Source organism: Xenopus laevis, chromosome 5L (genome assembly GCF_017654675.1).
Source record: "Xenopus laevis strain J_2021 chromosome 5L, Xenopus_laevis_v10.1, whole genome shotgun sequence".
NCBI lineage: Eukaryota > Metazoa > Chordata > Amphibia > Anura > Pipidae > Xenopus > Xenopus laevis.
The window spans coordinates 118,235,368-118,251,958 of record NC_054379.1 but is presented as its reverse complement, the minus strand read 5'-3'; the positions used below and the strand labels follow the sequence as shown (position 1 = coordinate 118,251,958).

General features: G+C 38.3%; 1 protein-coding gene across 1 annotated transcript in view; it reads left to right on the top strand.

The window, feature by feature from the left end:
- Positions 1-16,591, top strand: part of fndc3b.L (fibronectin type III domain containing 3B L homeolog) — a 177,966-nt gene that overhangs the window by 111,350 nt on the left and 50,025 nt on the right. Inside the window, exons 8-17 of the mRNA XM_018263689.2 lie at positions 3,258-3,415; positions 5,013-5,072; positions 6,348-6,486; positions 6,891-6,944; positions 12,572-12,696; positions 12,790-12,961; positions 13,517-13,603; positions 14,058-14,196; positions 14,894-14,965; positions 15,276-15,394. Coding sequence (XP_018119178.1) covers positions 3,258-3,415; positions 5,013-5,072; positions 6,348-6,486; positions 6,891-6,944; positions 12,572-12,696; positions 12,790-12,961; positions 13,517-13,603; positions 14,058-14,196; positions 14,894-14,965; positions 15,276-15,394 — 1,125 coding nt within the window. The remainder of the gene's footprint in view (positions 1-3,257; positions 3,416-5,012; positions 5,073-6,347; positions 6,487-6,890; positions 6,945-12,571; positions 12,697-12,789; positions 12,962-13,516; positions 13,604-14,057; positions 14,197-14,893; positions 14,966-15,275; positions 15,395-16,591) is intronic.

Here is a 16,591-nt window from a genome sequence, read left to right as displayed (position 1 = left end):
AATCCCCCTACTTGAAGCTTTTCTATTTCAATATGCAGTGTGCTGTTAGCCTCTGTCCTTATTAATGATGCTTTCTGTTTGTAGTGGATAAATGATTTATGCCATTATAATGACTATGGCACACATCATAAAAAATCCATATGTTAATTGCTTTTTTTAGCCCGTCCAAATGAGATTTTGAAATATGCAATCTCATCCTTACGTTCACTATATTTGCTAATATCGCTTGTATTTCATCAAGAGGTTCATAGCTGTTCTGCATAATGTTGCCTTCAAAATCATCAAAACAGTCATAGTGAGTCCTACTGTCTAAATGTTTTTTAGAGACTTAAGCTGGCCATAGACTCAAAGATCTGATCGTATGAATCGAGGATTCGTACGATTTTCAGACCGTGTGTGGAGAGTCCCGTCATTTTTCGTCCAGGGGAGATCAGTCGTTTGGTTGATCAGACAGGTTAAAAGATTTCTGTCGGCTGATGATAATATCTCTGTATGTATTGCTGATCGTACAATTTTCAGTGGGAGACTGTCACTAGCTTTGTCGGACATAGATATCGTACGATTGCTGTCTGGGGCAGAACATTGCTGATCTGTTCTTTAACTACTTTATTTGATCTGGATGGTTAGTGGCAGGTCAGGAGATGGGGAAGTCCGATCGTACGATGATTCGTATGATTGGATCTTTGCGTCTATGGCCAGCTTTATGGTGGGTATGGTTATCCAAATAACAGAAACCCCAGGTCCCAAGTATTCTGAGATCCTATAAAGGTATGGGACCTGTTATCCAGAATGCTCTGGGCCTATTCTGGATTTTTCCATAATTTGGATCACTTCTTCATGTCTGCTAAAAATATTTTAAACATTAATAAGGGGCAGATTTATCAAGGGTCGAATTTCGAAGTGGAAAATACTTCGAAATTCAACCATCGAATAGAATCATCCGACATTCGAATTCGAAGTCTGAGGATTTTATTCATCGTACGATCTTATTACGATCGTACAATCGTACTCCGATCGTACGTTACGAACGATTTTATCGTACGATCGTACGATTTTCCTTCGATAATAAAAAACATAGAAAATTGCTCTGGAAGGTCCCCATAGGCTAACATAGCACTTCGGCAGGTTTAAGTTGGCGAAGTATTGAAGTCGAAGTTTTTTTTAAAAAGACGGTACTTCGATTATCGAATGGTCAATTTTTACTTTGAATCGAAGTATTCAAAAAATTACTTTGAAATTCAAACTTTTTGTATTTCGAAAATTCACTAGAACCTTAGTAAATCTGCTCCTAAATAAACCCTTAGCTAGAATCTAGTAACAAAGTGCTGTTTTATTATTACAGAGAAAAAGGATCTTGTTTTTAAAAAGGGGAATTATTTGATTTAAATGGAGTCTATGGGAGATGGCCTTCCTGTAATTTGGAGCTTTCTGGGGAAGAGGGAGAGAGTTTGGTCTAAGAAAGACATAAAGTAAAGTTTGCAAACCATCAGTTTGGCTAACCATACAGTATACTAACCAATGATAATCTATACTGAGCAAGGTGTCATTCTGTCTTAAAGCCATCAGTACGAAGAAGTTTGTTTTTATTACTAAAATGTATTTTTTAAAACGTTATATCCCTTTGGTGGGAATGCTGAGTGATCAGATAATAAAATCTCCCCCCCCCCTTTTTTAGTGAGGAGTGTCTTCTAAATTAAGGGTGTTAATAGAAAGTTTGTACTTGCTGCATTTTGTTTTATCCTTAACCTAAAACAACCCTTAATAAATGAGCATATTAATTTTATGGTGAAATGAACTGCAGTGGTCAAACATTTCATGCTGAAACATGAAAGTAATTACAATCTATTAATACTCTTAGGTATAGAGTATAATAGGCAATGACCTAACTAATTAACTCTTTAAGAAGAAAGTAATTGGACTCTTATTATGAAACTCCAGTGCAGCTTATGAAATGAATGAAATATTAATTTGAGTTTCTTCCTATGAAATATTTGATCGAGGCATGGTACTGTCTGGACCAGACCAGTAACTGGCTCTTATGTGAGGTCTGGTCTTTGGATGATATCAGATGCCTCCTGTTCATCTGGAATTGAATGAAATTCAATTCTGAAGTCTGAAAAGTAAACAAAATAAACAAATACATACATTTAAATAATTATCACTTTCTACACTAGTCTTTCCTGTCCAAAATGCTGCATCATATTTTAAAGGCATGATATTTCTATTTAGAAAAAAACAGATTGAGAACTTGCTGTCCTAAATGATTTTATGTATATTTTTTTTAGCTATTTCATCAAATTTTCCAATAGGAACCCAGCTCACTAGAGCTTACTATTAGGGATATGCTAATACTTCATTTGGCAATACCTATAGTTTGGTTTGGTTCCATCAAATGTGATTGGGTGTGATTCCACTCATATTATGGTACCAAAGTTGCAGTATGCTGCTTTTGTTGTGCAACTGCAAATAATTCACTCTACAATATAAAATGTAAGTGTATTTTTTTTAAGTTATAATATTGGTGTGTAGGCAGCCATCTCAGGTAATTTTGCCTGGTCATGTGCTTTCAGAAAGAGTCAGCGCTTTAGGGTGGAACTGCTTTCTGGCAGGCTGTTGTTTCTCCTAATCAATGTAACTGAATGTGACGCAGTGGGACTTGACTTTCCTATTGAGTGTTGTTCTTAGATCTACCAGGCAGCTGTTATCTTGTGTTAGGGAGCTGTTATCTGGTCACCTTCCCATTGTTCTGTTGTGAGGCTGCTGGTAGAGAAAGGGAGGGGTGATTTCACTCCAACTTGCAGTACAGCAGTAAAGAGTGACTGAAATTTATCAGAGCACAAGTCACATGACTTGGGGCAGCTGGGAAACCGACAATATGTCTAGCCCTATGTCAGATTTCAAAATTAAATATAAAAAAATCTGCTCTTTTGGAAAATGGATTTCAGTGCAGAATGACAGTATCCATTTAAATAAACCCAAATAGGATTGTTTTACCACCAATATGGATTTGTGCACCTTAGTTACCATCAAGTACAAGCTACCGTTTTATTATTACAGAGAAAAGGGAAATCATTTTTAAAATTTAGAATTATTTCCTTAAGATGACGGCCTTCCTGCAATTTGATCTTCATGGATAACCAGTTTCAAGATAAGGAGTCCAATACCTGTACAAGTAGGCCTTGTAGTTGTATTCACAAGTTGTTGCAAGTTTTTATGGAGTGACATGCTTAAGAATTCTGCTTTTTATTCTCACTCAGGTTTCCAATATTGAATCGAGGGCAGCGCTAGTGACATGGTCTCCGCCCAATGACTATTCAAGTGGAGAAAAGCACAATAACGGACTGTCTTATGCTTGCAGTTATGAGGTGGCCTTATCAGACAAAGGGAGAGATGGGAAATACAAGATTATTTACAGGTATACATTTTAACACATAACTAGTAATTGGGCATCAAATAATGTTGTTTGACTTAAAGGGTTTTTTTCATGAATGTTACATAGAATATAAAAATAACTGATACCTTCAAAAATTACATTTATAGATCTGCTCAAAGAAATAAATATCAGGAAAGTCAAATACTAATAGTTGTGATAATTAATTATTAATTATGTGTTTAATTATTTTTATTCAGAAATAGTAAATGGACATTTTCATTGTATCCACTTCCAGTCTTAAAACACTGCTATTTACAGTCAAGAGACATTTGCTGATTGCCTGGCTAAAACTGAACTACTGTATTTAACAGACCATGGGATTTCTCTGTTGAATGGCATCAGCATAGCAGAGGTTTAAACCATAAAATGTGTCCTGTTTGGAGAGCTGCGCCTCCCATTTATTTGCACACCATATAATGCACAGAACATCTGGTGTACTTGCAGTTCTGTTTGTAAATGGCAGTCAGTGTCAGACTGGAGCACCTTGGGACTACAAGAGAAAGTACTGCCAAGGGCTCACTGTCATCTGGCAAATTTATAACAAGACGAGAGAGCTCACTTGCAAAGATACAGCCCTTCTATATGGCATTTCTCCTTCTACCCCAAGTTGATATGTCATCATAAATTTATATTATCATTTTTTTGCTTTCCGAATTTACAAAGCCAGAGTTTCTATGCCATTGTTGTCTAGCCACAGTATTCATGCCATCAGAGCCCCACCCAAAACTTTACAGTTGATGTTCCTTCCATCTCTCCATCTATAGTTGATATGTCCTCATCCTCACACCTTTTCTTTCTCGTAGTTGATATGCTTTTTCTTTTCTCCACTTACCCTCCCTAGCTGATCTAGCAAAACAGCATTTAATTGTTTTATCCAAATTCAATTGTGTTCTTCTTATTACATCCAAGATTCACATTTTGTCACTGTTTTTTGAAGTAAAGTAAAACATTCATTCCCCAAACTACATTGCTGTATTCAGTATTACACATTGTTTTTTGTTAAACTTAAACTCTTTTCATCTTTCCGATGTTTTCTTGGCAGTGAACTCTTTGTTATATATCTGTGAGAAAGTCTTATTTGTTAGCATAAGTGCACCATCAATAATTCTGGCAGTATAGCTGGTGCTCGAAGTAAGCAGGTGCCTTGTGTACTGCAAAAGCATAGATGTGACTGCACTCGACAGCAGAAAAACCTAGGAAACCAGAAAACGAAACTCTGTCTTCTCTTAAGTGCAGTAAAACATTTGCCTTACTAAAAGATGTCTTGTCTCTCTAATGCAATAGTTATTAAGGCTGACATTGACATCATTCTTACTACTTAAAACCCATACAGAGTAATGAATCTGACAGAAAATTGCTGTCGTTTTTGTGAAAATTGCTTTTTACGTAATCCATCCCATCACCATTGAGAAAGCTGGGAGTAGGATAACAAATCCTTCTAGGTTTTCCCCTGACACAGTGATGTAAATTACTCAGAATTTTTCAGTTATATTGATGATGTTCTTACAACTCAGAGCAGCAACCAATATTCTCTTCACCTTTTTATTACTCATCCATGATGTACAATTTGTTTCTGTAGTGGAGAAGAATTAGAATGTCATTTGAAAGACCTTAGGCCAGCGACGGATTATCATGTCAGGTGAGTGATGATGCTGAAATGTCGAATGCCATGTTTTTCTACCACAAGGTAGCGTAGAATAAATGCTCATTTTGTCCTATACCTTCCCTTTTGAATGTTAAAAATTGTATATAAAAGTGTATACATTTCAGTTATCATTTATTCTCAGTATTATTAAGTTAAGCACTATAATTAAAGGGCAAGAAAAGCCTTTCCTTGCTTCTTCTAAAAGCACCCTTTCAGCACCTTCAGTAATGCTGCTACCCCTTTGAAAAGTGCTCCTCTTGCTCTCTAAACTGAAGAGACATCCCATTGGGAACACACACAAAATGAGCAGAGACAATGAAACATAGGAATTATTAAGCAAGAAGCCATTTTTTTGCAAGGAAGCACTACTGAATGTGCTGCAGTGCAGTGTATATTGAAGGCTAGGGTTGCCACCTGTCCAGTTCTCACCCGAACAGCCCAGATTTTCGGAGGGTTGTCCAGGTGTCTGTCTGGATTACCAAATTAGAAAATCCAGACAGGTCTTTAAAAATGAACGGCGTAACGATCAGCCAATCGGCGATTGTCACGTTATAACCCCACCCCTGTTGCCAGCCCTACCCCCTGATGTCATCCTCCTGCCCCTTATGTCACCAGGCATCGCAAGACCTGCCTGACATCACAAGACACTCCCCCTGCACGGTCTTCCTGGCTGCAGAAGGTGGCAACCCTATTTAAGGCTTGGCTTTCCCTATAAGAGGCAGAAAATTTGGGCCAGATATTCAGTGTCTAAAATGATAAAGATTTGCTTTAATGAATCCTTATCTTACTTATAGAGTGTCTGGACTAGCATTGCGGGGCCTTTTTTTTTTAGAATGGACAGAGATAACGACACTGTGTAATAAGTGTATAATATGAATTGCATAAATTATACAATCATTATTCTGTGGCTCCGGGGTTCAGGCCATCTTGGTATATGTTTATCAAGAATTTGCTTTAAATGTTAGGCTTGTACTTCTCAAGGTAATACCTAGTGAAAAGAGAACATGCACAAGATGTAATATTTGACAGTTGTTCGTTTCATATTTGCAAGGATTTAAGGCTTCAGTCATTCGTAGTTTTATGAGGCTTGGTTGTAGAGAATGTATATTGGATGTTTGCCATTCAGAGACTGATAGGCTGTTACTTTCTGTAGCAGGGGGCTTCACATAGACGTGCAGTAAATTGGATGACATTTCAGTGAAGCAGGGAAGACTGTCCATGAGGGGGTAACCCTAGTGTAATGTAACAAGAGCTGTGATTTATTTGCAGAGTATATACAGTGAATAAATCGGTAAAGGAATTCTGCTCAGAGCCCATCAGTTTCACCACCCACAGCTGTGCACCAGAATGTCCTTTCCCACCTAAGCTTTCCCACAGAACGAAAAGCTCTTTGTCATTACATTGGAAGGTAAGATCTGCAGTGGAAAAGGCACCTACCCTAGAGCAAAATCAAAGTAGAGGTCCTGTTTACTATTAGCTGAAACACTACTAGCAGATTAGTTTTTCTATTCTTAGTTTTTCTATTTATTCAATTACATAACCCTTTTTAATATATACATGTATTTTATTAATGCATTGAAGCATGATAATCTAAATTATGGAAAGACCCCACTAATCCAGAAACCCCAGGTCCTCTGCATTCTCTAGCTGTAAATAGTATTATCCTTGGTAAATCAATAAAGGCATTAGGTTATCTTCTTGCTAAACTAATACTGGCACTATCATATCAGGTGTTCTTGTGAATAGATATGTAGTATAACATAGAACCCCTCACCTGGCATTTCACATAGTAACTGAATGTATCTTTTATAGGCTCCGGCTGATAATGGCTCCAAAATCACCAACTACCTATTGCAATGGGATGAGGTATGTTGATTGTTTATATTAAATATAAATATAAAAAAAAAGAATATATATATATATATATAATAAGTCCTGGACTGGAGCACACCATTCATATTGAGCAGCTGCCTGGGTGCTGGTTAAACTTCATGCATACAAACCAATCTCAATAAACCGCACAACACAGGACTTATTTGATGCAAAAAGTGGTAAAAAATGTATTCGACGTTTCGGTTCAAATGAACCTTCCTCGGGTGGGGTACACAGTGCACAACAAACAAACTGAATTTAAACACAAAAATGGCACCAAACACCCAGTCAGTGACGTCATTCAATCATTAGTGAGTCATAGTAGGAGTGTATAAAGTATATCCGCTACTGGGGCCACTTCCCCTTATAGTGCCGCAACATATCTCCCCATCAATGCTGGTAAGTAGTGGTAATATCCTGTACATATTCACCCGTGAGTGTGACAGTGCTCATATCATTAGTCTGACTGTACAAGTCTATGGGCGTAATTTGCCCATCCCTACTTGTATGGCGTCATGCGGCAAAATAAAAAGACGTGCGTCAAAAAAATGTTTGCCATGCGACACATTTTTTTTGACGCTCATAGACTTTTATGGGCGATATTTTGGCGAAGCAAAATGGGTCAAATTTGCCCATCCCTAGTTCCAGCTGAAAAGTCACATTTTCGCCTTTTAATAAAATTTGTAAATTAGCATACAAGACCTGAGAGTGTGGTTTCTCATAAAATATATATATATATATATACATATATATATCATTGGGTTGAGTGCAGTGGTGAGCACAACTTTCCCTTGTTTGTTTTATATATATATATATATATATATATATATATATATATATATATATATATATATATTGGATCATTTAAGAGCACTCACGGGTGTTGTGAAAAATACTTTTTTATTGGAGTGTTACAATCTACCCCACATATATATATATATATATATATATATATATTTATATTTATTTATAGATATATATTTATATATATATATATATATATATATACGCACACATATTTTGTATCTTCTCTTTCTTCTTGCATTTTTTTAAACTGCCTCCAAAAGCATACAGGCAGTTAAATAAGGATCATAGATTTCAAGCTCCACTGGGTTACGGACTGATGTACAGTCACTGAAAAGCACTGTGAGATATGTGGCCTTAATATATAACTAAAGCATAATATAGATGTTTTTTTGTTTTCCACTGTTGCTGGGTATCTAAGTCAAGTTCCATTTTATCCTTGCCCTAAAATATGCCCTGACATCACTGATGGTTAAAATAAGATTTAGACTTTTAACTTCAATAAGTGCAGCAAATAAATGACATAGGAGATGGCTTGTGTGAAATTGAAAGACATTATTCCCACAGCGAAATGTGTTTCTGATGGATGTCGCGTTAGTGAGTCAGAAATCATTTCGAGCAGCAGGGTACAGCTCTGTAAAGTTTTAACACTATTAGACATTGAAGGCAGAATCTTTTTTTTTTGGACTAAACTTTTGTCTGACTTAGATCAGAAGCAAAAAAAATACATATTTGTCTCAATAGCAGTTTGACCTACATACAGCTTTGGCTTTCTTTTCCTGCCCTTGTAATAAGCGCAATAACAGAGCTTTCCAGTTTATTGCCAGGGGTGTAATAAATAAAGAGACCAGGAGCTTAAAGAGCCCCTGGTTGATTATGTGAAGGGAAACAATTACCCAGGTTGATGTGCATGTGGTTATTAGTTTTCTTTGGAATAAAGGGTTCCATCAACCTGATCAGTGTTTGCCTGTCCAGTTTTGGTAACACCTTGCACTAATATGTGACAATCATAATATCATGTAAAGGGTCCCCTGGGTTGCAAGCATTAAACTATATAGTTGACCATACATGGCCCATAATGTCTGTTTATGGGGCCCGTTTATTTGCCTGTTCAACCAATATGTATTATATTGTAGGTTAAAATGTATACATAAACTGCTGGCTCTGCTTTTCCAGACCAAGGAAGCAGCTTATTGGCCGTTGTATGGGGCCCACCAACTTGTCTACTTGACCGATATCTGTCCAGACATTATCTGGCAGGTTCTAAAATTCCATTGCATAGGTGTGTCAATGCAACCTTCATCTTATGGGTCTACATAGGTGAGGCCTAACGCTTAAAGGAACAGTACCACCAAAAATGAAAGACTTGTAAAGGAATGACAATATAATGTAGTGTTGCCCTGCACTGGTAAAAATGGAGTGTTCGCTTCAGAAATCCAACTATAGTTTATATAAACAAGCTGCTCTGCAGCCACGGGGGCAGCCATTCAAGCACAGGACACAGAGTAGATAACAGATAAGTTCTAAAGAATCCCATTGTATACTACAGAGCTTAACTGTTATCTGCTGTGTATCCTGTGCCTTTTCTCATTTTTTAGCTATGAATGGCTGCCCCCATAGCTACCCAGCATCTTGTTTATAAAAACAATTGTAGTGTTTCTGAAGCAAATACACCAGTTGTACAAGCGCAGGGCAACAGTAATTTATATTTTCGTTACTTTAAAATGCTTTAAATTTTTGGTGTTACTGTTTCTTTAAGCTACCCATAGACGCAAAGATGCTATTGTACGAAATAAAGATTTTCAGACCGTGTGTGGGGATTGTCCCGACATTTTCCATGCCATGGAGATTGGTCGTTCAGTCGATCAGACAGGTTACAAGATTTATATCGGCTTTAGATAATATTTTTGCACATATTACCTAGAATCAGTGGAAGACTGTCACTACTATTTGTCTGACATAACTTTCGTACGATTGCTGCCTACTTAATTTTAATCTGAATGGTTAGTTGCAGGTCAGAAGATTGGAACGGACGTTCGTTCGTCTGATATAGCCTAATAATCTGCACATCTATGGCCAGTAGATCAGTCCAAACTGGCCAAATGAGCAGATATAACCATCTATGGCCGGCCTTAAAAATTAGTAGATCTTTAGATAGGGCCAGTGTAACTGCCAGAATGCCAGACTGCAAAAGTATTGTTGAAAAGTCTTGCATTAGAATGTCTGTCTGTTGTTTTAGCTTTTAATCTGATAGGTTCTATTTGTTTCATCATCTAACATTCAGAAGAATAGGCTGCTGTGCTGTGAAAGAAATCAAGAAATGGCCCGAAGGTTTCTCATCTGTTGATCTCATTAAAGGGAAACAGGATGTAAACACAGACGCTGCACAAGCAACCAATGAATCAAGGAAGCATTAATGTTAACTCGTGTCAGAGGAGAGCAATCAATAGGAAAGCTTGGTCTGTTTTCTTACCTTTGCACGCTGTGCCTATTTGTGCTCAGGAAGTGTAGAGGACAAGCACAGGAGTTACATGTGGCTTTTAGTTAATAAATGGATTCTGCATGTGTTTTACTCTTTCATTTAGTATTAGTTTAGGTTTTTCTATTCTATATCAGTACTCTGATTACTTCCCATTTATGTGCCCTACTGGAGGCTTCTCTGAGATCCCTTCCTTTAGTTTGACAAACCCACAAATGCTGTGTGACAGGGTAACAGTTACCCTTTAGGCAGGGTTAAGCCAGCTAAGTGCTGGGCCTGTTTCACAGTTGGGAGGGGAAGTTGTTTCCCCTTTTCAGGTCAAACAGGGGAATGTAATAAAAGTCGCAAAGAGCAAAACAATTCGCACCAATAAGACTAAAAATCCACATCTCGCAATGTAATATTGTTCCTCAAACTGTTATTGCATTGCGAATTTTAATTGCGCACTCATAAGAAGTGCTTGAAGGTGTCGTAATCTTTTGGAGCAAACATAACAACTTTTTCAGTAAGAAGTTTTATTACATTGACTGCGCATTGGCGCAAACTATAAAATTCGCAAACGGCCTTTCAGTGTTCACTGATAGTCATGTAGTTGTTTAGGGATGTTAGGATTCCCTCGTCTACAGAAGGGAGTAGATACTGCTGGAGAGCCTGAAGTAAGTAAGGGCCTGAAGTGGAGAAAGGCCTGAAAATATGAGAAGGCTTAACTAGGGTTGCCACATGTCCGATTTTGGTCAGGACAGCCCATTTTTCAGAAGGGCTGCCCAGGTCAAAACTGCCTAGGGCAGTTTCCTAATTGGAAAACCAGGCAGGATCCTCCTTGATTGACGTGGTGATTGGCCAATTGCCGATGGCCATGTCATTGTACCACTGCACAGTCTGGTATGCTGGGGCTGACACCTGTGGTGAGATTTCCATTAATGCGCTGAAAGAGAGGGTCCAATGAAACCAATGATCTACACCAGTAAAGTGAAAAGCTTGTTCTGGACTGAAAAAAGGGACATAGCTGTATAAAGTAAATAGGTCTATATATAATAACCCACTGCATAAGGTAAGTGTGAGAATAGGTGAGAGATGCATTAAAGGTTTAACTGTTCAGAGTGGTTGCTGTGGCCATAATCTCTACATTTAGTATGTTTAATGTACATTTAATTGTTTGTGATTGGTTGCTGCATAAAAAACACTTAAAGGGGTGGTTAACTTTTAGTATGTTATAGAATGACCAATTCCAAGCAACTTTTCAATCGGTCATCGTTTTTTTTGTTATATCTTTTTTTAAATGTGCCTTTTTCTTCGGACTTTTTCCAGCTTTTAAATGGGGGTCACTGACCCCATCCAAAAAAACAAATGGTTCACAAGACTAAAAATGTATTTTTATTGCTACTTTTCATTAGTCATCTTTCTATTCAGGCCCTCTACTATTCATATTCCAGTTTCTTATTCAAATCAATGCATGGTTGCTAGGGTCATTCGGACAATAGAAACCAGATTGCTGAAATTGCAAACTGAAGGGCTATCAATAAAAATCTAAATAGCTTAAAAACCACAAATAATAATAAATGAAAACCAATTGCAAATTGTCTCAAAATATCACTCTCTAAATCATACAAAAATTGAATAAAAAGATGAACAACCCCACAGTGGGGCTCCTGGGCAGTAACCCATAGCAACAAATCTGTGATTATCTTTTTTTCAGTCAGCAGCAGGTTGAACACTGAAAGCAATCATCTGATTGGTTGCTGTTGGTTACTGCCCAGGAGTAAATTTTCTCAGTGTTTATAAATGAGCCCCAGTACCTCTTTCTGTTTAGTAGATTTAGTAGATTTTTTTCAACCAGTGGCGTAACTACAGAGAAAGCAGACCTGCTGGAGGGCCCAGGGTGGCCCTAATTGCCGGGTCAACTTCCGCTATGCGCCCTTTTTTTTTTTTGGTGGGGGGGCCTTCTTACACTGCTGTTTTCAAAATTTTGGTGTCAGCATCAGTAATGAGCTAATGTAAGATTTTTAATGTTATTATCCAGTGAGAATAATGTTCAGATTTATCATGAATATAAATGTGGAATGTAGACAAAAAAGGGTTATTTTTTCATTGTGTGCAGAGATACATTTTTATAATTCTCTTTTTTTTAATATTTTGAGTAGCTCCCTCCATGTGTTCAGCTTCTAATAAGCACCTGACACCTTTAGCTAAATATGTATGTTACAAGTATCACTCTTAGATGAAAGCTGGTTGTTTTTCAGCATTACTACAAAGAGAGGAAACCAACTGGCTTGTTTTCTTTCAGAATTGCACTCATATTGCTGACAAATAAGAATGGATGTCTGATTTCTTTCCATAGGGAAAAAGAAACAGTGTGTTTAGAGAATGTTATTCTGGCAACCAAAGGCACTGCAAGGTGGCCAAGCTTTGCCCAGCAATGGGATATACATTCAGAGTAGCGGCACGCAATGATATCGGTAAAAGGTGAGTCTTCTTATTTCTATTTGTTTATTCTGTCTTATTGCATTTGTATTTACCAGTCACATTTTACTTACAATTTGTTTTATTTTTTTATAGTGAATACAGCCAAGAAGTTGTTTACTATACATCAGGCAATATTCCACAGACACCTTCGGCACCGAAGCTTATCCGAGCTGGAATTACATGGATTACATTGCAGTGGACAAGGCCAGATGGATGTTTCCCGGAGGAGTTGGTTTCTTACACTCTGGAAATTCAGGAGGATAATGTAAGGGTCCAGTGCCCCATTAATTGCCTTCCCTTAACTGACAAGGACCGCTCCTGCCATGAGCGGCCAGTTACAAGGAGCAGCAAAAAGCCGCCTCTGTAACTTTAAGAAAAAAAAATACGGCTCCGATAGTGCAAAGAGCACAATTGCGCTCAATGCACTAGCAATGCTACCCCCTTTTGACCCACTCCAACGCTGATTTTTAAGCGCAGAGAGGGGGGAGGCATCTGGATCAGGCGGCAGCAGCCCCCAGAATCGGCGCTGGGGGCAAGGGGGTACACTTTTTAGGCGTATTGTTCCATGAGACATAATTGCTGGTGTCTTCACTCTGAGATGCAAAGCTGACAATGTGACTTTTAGCCTAAGGAGGTTTAAATGCCATGATTTTTTCCACCTTTAGATATTTTAGAAAAAGCAGCAAAGTTTAAAAGGTACATGTATGGTAATGTTTTAAGATGCATTATCAGGAAAAGGGCTGTCACAATGCCCAAACAGTGATCATTTTAAAAACATTGTCCAAAGGATCTGTGCTTTGTCTCTATTCTCTCTCTTTAGGACAGTGTATTCCAAACTGCCTACACTGGAGAAGAATTAACTTGTACTGTGAATAATCTCCAAAGAAGCACACAATATAAATTTAGGGTAAGTGTGACATATTGAAAAGTAACAGTAGAAAGTCATGATTTCCCCAGCAGAGGGCAATTGTCTAATCTGTATGGTTTCCCCATGGTGTTATTTGCAGTAATATTTATATTTTTCTTTTTGTCTGAACTGAAATCAGCCACAGAGCACTGTTTGAAATATATTCTGTTTTATCCCAAAAGCTAAAATTGTGTTATCATTTATTACAGTATATACTGGTTATGATGGTTTTAGTCAATTCTAGGAGCCCTATTAACAAAGCATAGGGTGCAAAGTTCTATAAAGAGGGAAACCACCTTGTTTGTTGCACATTCGCACTCTGCCCAGCATATTGCTCCAGAGACGCAGGCCTTTGCATTACCTGTGTGCCCAAAATGCTCAACTCTGCTTTCAAACACATTACGTATTACTAAGTTGTTCAGCAAGTTTTCTGTTTACTTTGTCTTGCCCACAGCTAATAGCTTCTAACGTTGAAGGAAATAGCAGCCCGAGCGAAATTTTGGTCTGCACAACGAGTCCAGATAGACCAGGCCCACCATCCCAACCAACAGTGAAGGATGTTGTCGCAGCACATGGATTCACAGTTCAGTGGGGTAGGATACATGAAGAGGTTTTTCCCTGCTGATTTTTAACTTGCTGGATTTTGGACAGAGTGGCTCCCCAGCTATAGCATTCCAGGCCACTGCAGTAGGGAATCCTGTTTTGTTATTGGAAAATCAGGGACAAAAAATAAATACAATTTATGGGACTCAAAGCATTTGGACAGCTCTCAGGTCAACCCATTGTGTTCAAAACACCCTTCCTCCATCACCTAGCCTACAGAGATGGTGGTGGTGAAAACTAATATTCAAGAACATAGTGCTTCCCGCTATGCACGTTGTGAGGCAATGGTGACCTTGGGCAAAGTGGATCATGTGCCATTGCTTAACCCCATATGTAATAAAGGCACACGATTTGTCCAGATACAGTAACCCCTAGAAACCAATAATATGCACATGGAGAAGTGGGAGTGGAATTTCATCTAGAACCTTCACAGAAGCATGGGGAACTAATACAAATGGAAAATATATATTCTTTCAACAGTTAAGCATTCCATTAGGCAAATCTACAAATCTAAGTTAAAAGGAAAAGGAGTTCTGTCCCAGCATAGTTATAAAGGGATGTCTTTTCTCCAGCCTTTACTTAGTGGCTCCAAAATCTATGTGAGGCTTTTTAGAAGAGACATATTAATATAAATGTTTCTTTCCATAATTTCATCGAAATAACTTCTTTCAACATTTGTTCATTCAGATCCTCCGGAAGACAGTGGTGGTTCAGAAATACTGAAATACTTGTTGGAACTGTGTGAAGGAGCTTCTGAAGGTTGGTTTTTAATGCATGTTACTTATAGTTGCTTTACTTGCTAATGACTTGGGTAAGAAATAGGAGCCATTTACCAAGGCACAGGAATGAGTAGGAGGAAGTAACATTTACTGCACATACAGAGCAGTGACCTTTATACATAGCATTTTGGCTTTGGAAGGATTTCTAGAATTCCATTTTTTCTTTTAAAATTTCATCTAGAATCTCGGCTGGGTTTTCATTGCTTCTCTCAGCATATGTTTTGTTTAATCAGTTCAAAGCTAGTTTTTGTTTCCTGCCCAGAGCATTATTGTTTGGCTTGTTCTTTCAGCGACCCAGTGGAAAGTGGCGTATAGTGGATCAGCGACAGTTTATACCTGCAATGACTTGAAATCTGGCACTTTATATAAACTTCGTGTATGTTCCATCAGCACAGGAGGACACAGCCAGGTAAACCTGTTTTGATTACTCTGCAGGAATTAGATCATATCAAATCCATATTGTCTGTTCGTTGAACAAGCGGTGGGGTCTAGTTCCATGATCAGGACCGCCATCAGAAATCGCAGGGCCCCATACGACCAAATTTCCTGGGCCCCCTGGGCTGCGCCCACCGCAAGCCCCACCTACAAGTCCGCCCTCCCCACCACACAGTAAAAAAACAAAAAAATTATTGGTGTCTAGGGTTCCCATATCTTAATAAAAAAATAAAAAGATATTGGTGGTCAGGGCCCCCCATAAAAAATCATTTGTGGCCAGGGCCACCCATTAAAAAATATTAGTGGCTAGGACCCCACATGAGAAAAAAAAATTGGTGGCAAAAATTGGTGGCCAGGCCCCCCCCACATTATAAGAAAATTGGTGGCTAGGGCCCCTTAAACGTCCATGCCTTCCTGAAGTCAGCAGCTCTCAGAAAGATGGGGGCCCGACTAATCAAGAAAGTGTGGCGTGGCCGGGGCCCCCCATACCTTCGGGGCCCCCTACAACTCTCCCCCCTGTCCCCCCCTGATGGCTGCCCTGTCCATGATATCACTGTATGTAACAAGTATGACAGCAATAGAAAAGTTCCCCATGAAGTCCTATCAGTGCCTATCTTTGTAATGTTATGTGCTGACCAATCCATTGTTGCTTTCATTTGCATTCCATTTATCAAAAATATTCTGTTCTCTGAGGCTTTTACATCTGCAAAAACATTACTAGAGGAGCATCAGTTGTGGAGGGTGATGATTAAATCATGTAGCATTTGTTTGCCCCTTCCTGTAATCAGAGATGTATTCCTAAAAACAGCTGCAAAGACACAGGCTGATTATTCTATTTCTAAAATAATGTCTGTTACTTGCCATGCTTTATCCAGGAGGTTCCATTCTTCATCTGATATTGATCTTATGTCTGCAATATAAATGCTACATCTTTTAATTACCAAATATGGGAAAACAGCTGCCTGTTTGTTAGAGAAAATGCCCATAGTTCTGCCAGTTCTAATAATAGCCAGGCATTATACCACTATTCACTTGGTACTTCAGGCCGATGGTTGAAATAAACTGGCCATGTTTATTTTAGTCCCATGCTTTCTGCTTTTATATAACAAAAACTAATGAGTGCCACTTATTTAGGATGATTATTTTGTCTGCCCCTGCTTTTTATTAAGAA